General features: G+C 46.6%; 1 protein-coding gene across 1 annotated transcript in view; it reads right to left on the bottom strand.

The window, feature by feature from the left end:
• The window catches only part of LOC310812655 (nck-associated protein 5-like), a 61,660-nt gene that overhangs the window by 40,318 nt on the left and 8,842 nt on the right, over positions 1-12,500 (bottom strand). Inside the window, exons 3-4 of the mRNA XM_083681301.1 lie at positions 3,796-3,886; positions 1,263-1,457 (exon numbers count right to left, since the gene is read on the bottom strand). Coding sequence (XP_083537427.1) covers positions 1,263-1,457; positions 3,796-3,886 — 286 coding nt within the window. The remainder of the gene's footprint in view (positions 1-1,262; positions 1,458-3,795; positions 3,887-12,500) is intronic.

The raw sequence follows: 12,500 nt of genomic DNA, 5'->3' as shown, positions 1-12,500 counted from the left end.
GTGTGTGTGTGTGTGTGTGTGTGTGTGTGTGTGTGTGTGTGTGTGTGTGTGTGTGTGTGTGTGTGTAAGACGGTGTGTATATCTCTGTGCATATCTGTGTTTATTTGTTTATCCGCTGCCTCTCATTTGAGGTTTCTCCGGGTAAATTGTTCACGGAGGATTACAGGAAAGGCCCCCCGAGTGTGCCTTCACGGCCGGTAAACTCAGAAAGTCATTTAAAAAAAAAAACGGGAACGGAAAACTCATAATACGTTTCTCAGTTTCAGCCCGAAAGTTTAATTACAAGTGTAATTTAAAAGGAGCGCCAGCCACCGTGAAAGATGTGCAAGTCTAGGAGTCTCGATACTTGAGAATCCCCATTAGGGGGGTTAGAGAGGCAGACAAGGTAATTGATGTAATTTCAGGCGTCGGTTTATCTAATGGCATCACTAAAGATGTCATGGTCCTACTTGCATGCTAACAAAAATGTTTCCCAATTACATAGGATGCAGCACGTGTTTGACACCACTCCTGACTCCGTTCCATGCATTGCAATGAGCCCGTCCTCCGATTTCCACCTCCACCAGCCTCCTCCTCGATTACATGAGAACTGGGATTTGATCAGGATGTTCTTGTTAATACATTCTGTGATCGACCATCATTATCTAGAATATAGATAAATAGCGACCAAGCCCATCCATACTCCATACGGGGTTCTCCCCTGGATGTTTGAACAGCGTGGCACTGGATTGCGCTATCTTTTCTTTTTCTTTTCTTATTTTTAGGGCATTTCTGCTTTATTGGGATAGAGATAGTAGAGATTGACAAGAAGGATGAGTGAGAGAGGAGGGATGACATGCAGGATATGTCGATGGCCGGAATCGAACCAGGGACCTTGCGATGGTACGGTATGCGCCTTAGTGTGCTACGCCACTGAGCACCCGTGGATTGCATTATCAAAACCCGACTCACTGTCAAAACGCGCAAAAAATACCGCTAAAACGCTGAATTCACTGAGGAAACCAACATACATGTAACGCTTTCACTTTCGCTTTTAACTACTAAGATGTCATTGGCGATCAAAGATAGTTACTCTATCGTTACTGCATATAGAGTTTAACCTGCCTTGAAATGTTTACATAGTGGTGCCACAAAGTTCACAGCATGGCTCAACGCCACTCTTCCATTGTTTGAGGAGAACCCTGCTATAGACCAGTGAATCTTATAGAATAGATGACGTTACAGATCATGGTTTGCTCTACTGGTCAGAAGAGACAGTTTACCTCCAGGGCCTTCAGTCTCTCCAGGAGGGGCTTGGTCAGGTCGGACTCCTCCTCCGGTCCATCGCTGGCCCCTGGGGAGACAGGCCTCTCTGCTCGGGGGCTGGAGCCCTTTGCCTGGGGGGCTGAGGGGGCTGGGGAGGCTGGGGGGCCCTCCAGACTGTCCTGCTGCTTCCACATCTCCTCCAGGAGCTTGTCCTACAGCATGGGGAGAGGCGGAGAGGGGGATGAGTGGATCTGTATATATCAGTTGGTACGATGTGTGGATTTACTGCATTTCCTGTTCTTATGTGTGCTGTTGTTATGCTGTCTACAGCACAACAACTAAGTGTGAACAGAGTGCACAGAGGGGCCAAGACACACATACACACACACACACACACACACACACACGCGCACACACACACATATACACATTCACACACACACACACACACACACACATACACATATACATATACACAAACACACACACACACACACATACACATATACATACACACATACACACATACACACGGACACACACGCGCACACACACACATATACACATTCACACACACACATACACACACACACACATACACGTATACATACACACAAACACACACACACACACACCCCATCACCACCATGTTTATTGATCCACTGATACAAACTAATATTGGCATTTATCACCTCCATCATCATTATGAAATATGAACCACCAGATGTTCCAGAATGTTTCCAACATTAACATTTGGCAAACCTCCCTCCTCCCCTCTGAGCCAGGGGGTCTGCTGAGCTGGCTGTAATATCTCTGCTAATTAACAATGCATTGTGAGTTATGAGCCTTATTTGCATTTGTAATATGGTTCATTAGTTGTTGTGTCAAGCCCTGCTGTGTGTGTGTGTGTGTGTGTGTGTGTGTGTGTGTGTGTGTGTGTGTGTGTGTGTGTGTGTGTGTGTGTGTGTGTGTGTGTGTCAGTGGAGGCTGGTGGAGGTAGAAATCAGAGGACGGGCTCATTGTGGAGGACGGACTCACGCGTGGTTGATACCATTCCTCATTCCATTCCATGCATTACAATCAGCCCTTCCTCCAATTTCTACCTCCACTGGTTTATGTGTGAGTGTGTGTGTGTGTGTGTGTGTGTGTGTGTGTGTGTGTGTGTGTGTGTGTGTGTGTGTGTGTGTGTGTGTGTGTGTGTGTGTGTGTGTATGTGTGTGTCGCCGTCTAGTCTACAAAGTTTCATGGCCAGAAATCGATTAGTGGGCATCACATAGAAACTTTTCAGAATCAAGCAACCCTCCAGTATAAATTAGCACAGCCTTTACAAAAGCAAACGTCCACACATAGACACACACACACACTTAGCCTCCAGGGAAGCAACCATTGCATAATTACTTAGACATGTGATAGAGAACACTGTTGCATAACAAGCAACAATCTCATCCAGCCATCCCAGCAGAGGTCCTCATTAGGAGTAGTCATAAATGGACTCCATTGCTTCACAGTCGACATTGTGGCGAAAGGCCTCTAGTATTTTTGGTCTGCTGTGCTAATCGTATAGAGTGTGTGTGTATGACTTCATATAAGCTCCTTTGATCCATTGATATGCATAGAAAACCAGGGGAGGCTGGTGGAGGTAGAGATCGGAGGACGGGCTCATTGTAACGCATGGAATGGAATGAGAAATGGTATCAGTTTGATCCCATTCCTCATTCCGTTCCACACATTACAATGAGCCCGTCCTCTGATTTCTACGTCCACCGGCCTCCCCTGAAGTGGACGATATCTTCCCTTATGCTCATTGATATGCGAGAGAGCTTTTTCTCAGTCTAACTCATTACCCTTTACAGATGCAGTTTCAAAACAATTCCATTTCCAAGCCTTTATTCAGGGTCAAACTAAGGTCAGAATAAGTTGACTCCTGACCCCAGACGAAGTGTAAACACCACAGCAGCCTTGCCTACCCCCTCGCAACAAGCCCTGCCAGAGACAACATATCAATACTGGCTACACTCCAACCTCCACACTCGAATACCCGTTAGAATACCAGCTAGAATACCAGTTAGAATACCCGTTAGAATACCAGCTAGAATACCAGCTAGAATACCAGCTAGAATACCAGTTAGAATACCAGCTAGAATACCAGCTAGAATACCAGTTAGAATACCAGCTAGAATACCGGCTAGAATACCAGCTAGAATGCCCGTCCAATACATGACATCACCCCTCACATGCTATACTACTGTGCTGTTAGATTTGTGTAGCAGGAGAGGCTGGTGGAGGTAGAAATCGGAGGACGAGCTCATTGTAATGCACACGTTTGATACCATTCCTCATTCCGTTTCATGCATGACAAGGAGTCCGTCCTCCGATTTCTACCTCCACCAGCCTCCCCTGGTCTGTATGCTAGTGTGGACATTAGAGCACAGCCAGGTAGGTCCCAGTGGGAGATAATGTAGATCCCAGTGCTGCACACACACACCTACACACACACACACACACACACACACACACGCCCCAGGGGCCCGGCGTCGCAGGCTACAGTACCTTGTAGGCCTTCATCAGGTCCAGTGGGTCGATGTTGGAACCCTCCAGTGAGTCTGGGTTCTGCAGCAGGCTTCTCACCGTCTCCTCCATGCTGCAGGGACACAGAGAGAACAGGGACACGGGTCAGAACGGGTCAGAACATTACAGGAACACAGAGAGAGAACAGGGACACGGGTCAGAACATTACAGGAACACAGAGAGAAAATGAACATGAACACACGTGTGTGATACCATTCCCTATCCCATTCCATGCATTACAATGATCCCTCTCCTCCGATTCCTACCTCCACCAGCCTCCCCCTGACTGACAGTAACAACACAGGCCAGACATCTCTCCTCGACTCTTCTATAGCCCAGCCTTTTGATTCCTGCGGTGGTGAACTGAAGCCGCCCTATCAGTCAGTAACCTTTCTCAGCAACCCTCCTGCTATGCTACAGTGGCTGACATTATTAAACGCGCCGTGCATCATTGTTGACTGATTGGTAATTGCTTTCCCTCGGAGCACTGTGCCCGCGGCGTTCCGTGTGCGCTTCAGAGGCGCTGGCCGCCCCCCGCCTTTGTGATGCCGCTACCCAGTGACATTTCGCCCGATCAACTTTTATCTGCTCCGGACGCGTGTGCCACAGCCCTTCCTCCATGAGCCGTTAGCACTAGTCTGCTAACAGTGAACCGTGTGAAGGCTCTGAGCCACGGGGCAGCTCCTGCCGGGGCAGCAACTCTGGGGTGGCTGACTCTGAACGTGTGAAGGCTCTAAGCCACGGGGGCAGTCCTGCCGGGGCAGCAACTCTGGGGTGGCTGACTCTGAACGTGTGAAGGCTCTAAGCCACGGGGCAGTCCTGCTGGGGCAGCAACTCAGGGGTGGCTGACTCTGAACGTGTGAAGGCTCTAAGCCTCGGGGCAGTTCCTGCTGGGGCAGCAACTCTGGGGTGGCTGACTCTGAACGTGTGAAGGCTCTAAGCCACGGGGCAGTCCTGCTGGGGCAGCAACTCTTTGGCTGCAGCCTGATTCTCCACCCTTCTCCGTGCAAAAAGATGACTGGCGAGAGGAACAGAGGGCCAAACTCAAAACCAAACCGATGCTTTTAAATGCATGAGGGTTAGTGAACAAGTGTATTGTGGTGTTAGGGAACACATGTATGAGGGTTAGTGTTAGTGAACAAGTGCATGAGGGTTAGGGAACAAGTGTATGAGGGTTAGGGAACAAGTGTATGAGGGTTAGGGAACAAGTGTATGAGGGTTAGTGAACAAGTGCCCACTACGAGTGAAAGGAAGAGAATTGTAATGCAGCCTTTGAGAGGGGCCTGGTGGGTACTGGGAGAGGAATACTAGCGCTGACCTGTGACAGACTGACCCAGGCAGCCAATGAACAGGAGGGGGAGGGTTTCTGACCCAGGCAGCCAATGAACAGGAGGGGGAGGGTTTCTGACCCAGGCAGCCAATGAACAGGAGGGGGAGAATTTCACTTACCATGAGTAAATCAACAAATAAGAGTGACAAAGTGCACTAATTATTATTTATTTAATGTATAACTGCCAACATTAAAATGGGTGACACAGCTTGTGCTTACATAACCACAGAAGTCGCTGAGCCGTGATCATGCCCTCAAATCAAGCATATTAAGGTTGCCAGTTCTCCATGGTTGTTTTGTTTATATAAGTCATGTTCAACCGTAAGTCAAACTGAACCCCTCTTCTTATTTAGTCTCCATACCCTGTCCCAAAGACCCTGACTCCAGGGGAGGCTGGTAGAGGTTGAAATCGGAGGACGGGCTCATTGCAATGCATGGAATGGAATAAGGAATGTGTTTGATACCATTCCTTATTCTATTCCATGCATTACAATGAGCCCATCCTCTGATTTCTACCTCCACCAGCCGCCCCTGCCTGACTCCCAGACTAACCTACACCAGCTTGGTGTTTAGTGTCAATGTATTAGATCACTATTTAATTTAAATTAAACTCAAAACTTTATTGCCATACTTTATTTGTTTACACACAGAATAAAATACATAATCTGAGATAAATAGTACTGGGTCAGTCTGTAAAGAGACAATGCTGAACACTAAAGTGCAGTTGGTTTGAGATCAGACAGCATACAGCCGTCTGTGTTTGTTCATTCATATTTCTATCTCATCCACTGGACCACACAACACTGTCTAACTCAATACATCACACACCAGGCTCTCTCTCTCTATATACACTCACTGATAACTTTATTAGGAACACCTGTACACCTTCTCATGGTGGAGGTGGTGTAATGGTGTTGGGAATGTTTTCTTGGCACACTTTGGGCCCGTTAATACCAATCAATCATCGCTAGAATGCCACAGCCTATTTGAGTATTGTTGCTGACCATGTGCCAATGGTAAATTGTGGCCATGTTGCTTCATGGCCACAATTTACCCATCTTCTAATGGCTACTTCCAGCATGATAATGCACCATGTCACAAAGCATTTCTACCTCCACCAGCCTCCCTCTGCATCTCAGCCTGGTCTCAGTCAGAATACCTTACTGTACATTCTTTTTTACTCCCCCCTCTCCCTCTGTCTCTCTCTGTCTCTCTCTCTCTCTCTCTCTTCTCTCTCTCTCTCTCTCTCTCTCTCTCTCTCTCTCTCTCTCTCTCCCCTCTCTCTCTTTCCTTTCTCTCTCTCTGAGTCACTCACCCCATGCGGTCTGTCCATCCAACACCAGCGCCTTCCTTCCGTCTAAACAGGGCTAGCATCATGGTGCACATGTTCCTCACGTCCATGTCAGCCAGTGAGACATCGTTCCCTACGTCCCTGTGTGTCTGACTGAGTGGGCATTTAGGGAAAAAAACTGGGTCTCTGGGACGTCTCTATCTAGGCCAGTCAGGAATAATGTGAGCCTGAGTGCTCCTGTGAATTGGAAAAAACTGCCTGTTCAGTTCCACCCCTCTGCTCTGTCCCAGTATTCCAGCCCTTGTTCCCGGTATTCTCGGACGATTGCCTAACAAGGAGGCCCCTGTGTGTCTCCACAGCCATCCCATCCCATGACTTGTCTGGCCAGGGAGGGATAAAGAGTAGGAGTTTAGCTGTCTGTCTGTCTGTCTGTGTGTCTGCCCTGTCTCTCTCTCTCTCTCTCTGTCCAGCGACATTCCTAAAGAGCAGGGCAATGCTGGATAAGACATATTTGCTGTCAATATTTCTGTAGATAGTCAGCAATCAAGAGCAACAACCAGACAAACACTTTAGACAGATAGACAATGTAAACAAAAGCACAAACACAGTCAAACAGAACACCTACATGTGAACACTGTAACCACACAGAGAGGACATAGGCAGGTTGTAACATACAAAATCTGACTTGCATGATCCAAATCAAAAACACAGAGTTTTGATCCAGGGTGTTTTTACTCAATGCAGTCAATCAATGCAGTGAAACACCACTAACCATGACGGCGCTAGAAACCTTGAGAGTCACAAATCAACTTAGAGACATGAAAACATCAAGTTTGTTCTGTGGTGGAATTGGGGTCGCCTAGGACCAACACAATCTGACATCCTGTCGCCTTATCTGGACCAGCATCCGAACACACAGTGTGTGTGTGTGTGTGTGTGTGTGTGTGTGTGTGTGTGTGTGTGTGTGTGTGTGTGTGTGTGCGTGCATGAGTGCGTGCGTGTGTGTGTGTGAGAGAGAGAGAGAGTGAGTGTGTGTGTGTGTGTGTGTGTGTCTTGGCCACACACTGTTCACACTTCCATATGATGAGGTCATTGGACCAATCACATGGTTAGTTTCTTACAAGGGAATTCCACAGTGCATGGATGAAATTAAATCATTCAAGGTTTTAATGTAACACAGTATAAACCAATTTTAACATAACACTTTACTCCAACAAGTCAACAAGTCAACAAGCCTTATAATGTGGTCCAAATCCGTTCTAAGACTTGTCATAAGCACATACAACCCCCTGTGACTATGCTTTAGTTTAATCTCACAGTGAAGCCAACCCTCTTGAGAATGATGTAGAGCTTTTTATAATGGCTGCTCATATAAGAGAAAATGTCAAACTCAGGTAATACAGTGAAGATGTGCTGATTACGCGCCATGTAAGATGGCCTGAGGGTCGGTATATCAACTGGAATTGAAATATAGCTCAATCTAAGCTAAGGCTAACCTTTATCTTTCTGCCTTCCCTTTCCGCTCACAGATTAGGGGAGGCTGGTGGAGGCCGAAATCAGAGGACGGGCTCATTGTAATGCATGGGAAGGAATTAGCCTGCCCTCCGATTTCCATTCTCCGACACATTCCGTCCCATGCATTACAATGAGCCTGTCCACCCATTTCTACCTCCACCGGCCTCCCCTGGCACAGACATACAGGGACAACACTTAAACCCCTGTATGCTTCAGTGGTATTCATAGGCCACTACCCTTCCCCACATTAGATGGTTGGTTAAATGAGCCTTGTTAAATGAGAGCTGGTTGTAAGTGTTTTTTTGGGGGGGGGTTTTAATATTTTTTAGGGCATTTCTGCTTTATTGGGATAGAGACAGTAGAGATTGACAGGAAGGATGGGAGAGAGAGGAGGGATGACATGCAAGATAGGTCGAGGGTCGGAATCGAACCAGGAACCTTGCGATTACGTGGTGAGCGCATTACTGTGCTACGCCACTAAGCGCCCTGGTTGTAAGTGTTAGAGCCTTTACAATTAAGACTTAGAGCACACACAGAGCTGTCAGACCTCCTGCTGAGGAACACTGGAGTAAAGAGTCTGCTGGGAGCTGGGATGTCTACGCTCCGCTTTACACGGATAAAGCACTGAAAAGCATCGCTGACAGGCAAGCATTGTCTGTGTAGTCAATTAGCTTGAGTGTGTGTGTGTGTGCTTGTGTGTGTGTGTGTGTGTGTGTGTGTGTGTGTGTGTGTGTGTGTGTGTGTGTGTGTGTGTGTGTGTGTGTGTGTGTGTGTGTGTGTGTGTAGAGTAAGTGTGTTCAACCCCCACACACATGCATATTCCTCTTGTGTGGTCATCCATATTTGCTTGAGTGAAGCCAGAGACAGAGACAAAGGGATTCCCTTCACCAGAGGGTTGGTTGCTGCTTGCTGACATTTGGCCACAGGCTACACTTCTCACACACACACACACACACACACACACACACACACACACACACACACTCTCCCAAGCCTAACTAGGCTAGTCCTGTAGCTGAGCGCAAACCCAGAGCACCTCACTGCACTAAGCTGCTGCCCTCCACTCTCCTGTGCTGTCATTACTGTGCACACACACACAGCACTGCTCATGGCTAATGCACTGAGCTGGATGGATTCATACACACAAACACGCACACGTGCACACACATACACACACACACACACTGTACACACACACCATCTGGATGAACCAAAGGCAGCATTGACCCAGGGGGGGAAATAGGTCTGGCTATAGCACTATAAATATGGGAAAGGGTGCAGTCATTCTATTTAATGGTGACTGCTGTGCTGTGGGTGGTGTACTGTGTTGTTCAGTGGTGTATTGTTGCTAGGCATTATAATAAGTAACTCAGGGGAGGCTGGTGGAGGTAGAAATCGGAGGACGGGCTCATTGTAATGCATGGAACGGAATGAGGAATGGTATCAAACACACAACACCATTCCTCATTCCGTTCCATGCATTACAATGAGCCCGTCCTCCGGTTTCTACCTCCACCAGCCTCCGCTCCAGTGTAGTCATTTCACTGCTACTGTGTTGGACTGCAGAACAGAATAGAATAGCCTAGAATAGAACTTTACAGAACGTTTAAAGTTGGAGGTCCTACGCTTGATAAAGAGCACACTGTTCCCTGTGATGTTGCTGTAGTTCAGTCCTCACAGCGTGTTTTGAGGCTCCGACACAACAGTACTCATCATTTGTCGAGGTAGAGCATTTGCTGTTCGAGGTTGTTATCTTGGAAACATTTGTCTCCTTAGGAGGAATCTGGCGCTAAGGGTATTTTCAAGGGCATTGACTTGGATTGATCCATGGCAAAAACACATGTCCATTCATTGCTCTGACAGTCTACATACAGAAGGTCGCGTATGGGTTTTCACTTGAAGGTTTTCTGTTAAATGTGTACACGAGACCCAGCTGTCATTTAGAGAGGGTTTAATCAATCAAGCAAAGCGGTTGATGAGTGTTTCATGTGCCCCATGCCACATGACCAAAATCATCCCCCTCTCACAAATAATTGTGCCATTTCATTAAAAGCCATATCAGAGGCTTATTGCACAGAGGAAGTCTGAACCTGAACTACTTAACACCGCTAACTTTGGCTAATCCTGAATATTTCTGTTATCTCCCTCTCGGGGAATAGGCATAAGTAATGACAGATTATATATTTACAGATTATTATATATTAGATCTTTACGATTGGTGATGAGTAGACCACAGGAGGAAACTCACCTATACAACTCCAGACCTAAGACTTTAAGATACATTATACTGTTATATGTCCCTCTCTGCTGGTATATGTCCCTCTCTGCTGTATATGTCCCTCTCTGCTGTATATGTCCCTCTCTGCTGTATATGTCCCTCTCTGCTGTATATGTCCCTCTCTGCTGGTATATGTCCCTCTCTGCTGGTATATGTCCCTCTCTGCTGTATATGTCCCTCTCTGCTGGTATATGTCCCTCTCTGCTGGTATATGTCCCTCTCTGCTGTATATGTCCCTCTCTGCTGTATATGTCCCTCTCTGCTGGTATATGTCCCTCTCTGCTGTATATGTCCCTCTCTGCTGGTATATGTCCCTCTCTGCTGGTATATGTCCCTCTCTGCTGGTATATGTCCCTCTCTGGGAACAGACATGCTAATAGACCTCTCCTCATTACAACACTATGAGGGTCAATGAGCCTCATAACCACACAGTAACAATCTACCAATGTAATTGTTATTGATTAAAACACAATCAATTAATAAGAAAAAAGCTTAATGATCTGTTTCATCTTTTCTTTCAGGTGGGAGAAGAGGTGAAGGAAATTAAGAAAAATATATTATTTTGAAGAAAGAAACGTGTGAATAATGACATTGTCAATGGGTTAACTTTTGGAGGAGAGTAGAAACATAACTCAAGAGCAAGGGAACTTTAACTCAAAACTAATTACATATAATAGACATATTTTTCCTAGTGTAAAAAAGACACATCAGATTTTGTTATGAGAAGAAAGTGATCATCAATGGCTTAATTAGGCTGTGTGTGTGTGTGTGTGTGTGTGTGTGTGTGTGTGTGTGTGTGTGTGTGTGTGTGTGTGCGTGTGAGAGAGAGTAAGGTTCTACTATATATCTCTAAAAGCAGGATGCTCTCTCCACTCTTCACAGCGTCTGATTCCTCCTCCAGTCTGACAGGCGACATACGGCCCTGAGCTCGTTAACTCAACTTCAAATTGCTTTTAATTGATATTCTGATTCTGTTATTGTTTCATGTCAGTGGGAGAGCTACCCAGCTTTGACAGGTTCCAAACGTTATTCTTTAATGAAGCAGATTTTTTTATTTTTTTTATTTAATTATACAGGCAAAACTTTCAGTTCTTTTGAACTGTTATACTTCTCCATTTCAAAAGAGCTAATCAGTGAAACAGTCAAAACAATGGATCCAAATGAAGTGATTACGTGAAAAGAGGGCAATTATTACAATTGCAACCCAGCCGAGGGTCTGGGACAGGAAGACGCAGAGAAGATTACCACGTCGTCGATGAAGGCTGCTGCGAAGGCCCCCGTTCCTCTAAGATAGAGTCGCTGAAAGGTGGCTGTAGCTCCGTGTAGCCCGCATGGCATGACCGTGGATCTGTACAGTCCTGATGGCACCCTGGAGGCTGTCAGGTCCTTGGCAGACTCGTTAAGAGGCACCTGCCAGTAACCCTTACAGAGGTCAAGGGTCGTCAAGAACCTGGCGTCTCCCAGTCTCTCTATCAGTTCATCTACCCGAGGCATCGTTTAGGGGTCGAAGGCAGACATTCTGTTCAGTTTAGCAAAGTTAATGCAGAACCTGAGTCCTCCATCCTTCTTAGGTCCGAGGATCACAGGAGTGCACCACTCGCTGTTGCACAACTCAATAATGCCCATCCAGCATTGCCTGCACCTCGGACTTGAGAGCGGGGATGAGCTTGGCCGGCACCCTGTGGCTCGTCCGCCTGATAGGACCAGGGGACAGAAGACGTACATCATGGGTGGTTACCTCTGTACGCCCAGGCTCTCCTCTGAACAGGTGCTCAGGGATACACTCCACCAACTCCTCTTGGCGGGAAGGGCTGAGATGACTCAGGTCAAGAAGAGAAGAAGGACCAAAATCTGAGGGAAAGTACAGTTCTTTGTTCCCCCTTTCTTCTGAGTGACCTCGTAGGGTCCCTGCCACTTGGCTAAGAGGTCCACTGTCAGAAGTAGGTAAAAGCAGAAGAACCTTCTGTACTGGCTGGAACAACCTTATCTTAATGTGTGATCACATGCGCGATGTCGGGGGGCCGTATCGTCACAATCATACATTTCCTGTACACTTTACAGGGTTTATATTCAAAGGAGCATGTCCCTTTGAGATATTAAAAATAACTACAATAACTACTACTGCTTTGAAATCACTGACAGTAAAGCAAGAATACATTTCTCACCAAACACTCTACTGTGTGTGCAGGGATATTCACAATGCATGCAATACTGTATATAATGTTGAAGTTGTCCATGCATTCACATGTAGCCATCTAAATGTGATCTAAAAC

Source organism: Argentina silus (assembly GCF_951799395.1).
Source record: "Argentina silus genome assembly, chromosome: 12".
NCBI classification, from domain to species: domain Eukaryota; kingdom Metazoa; phylum Chordata; class Actinopteri; order Argentiniformes; family Argentinidae; genus Argentina; species Argentina silus.
The sequence above is the reverse complement of the archived record's forward strand: the minus strand, read 5'-3'. Positions and strand labels throughout refer to the sequence as shown.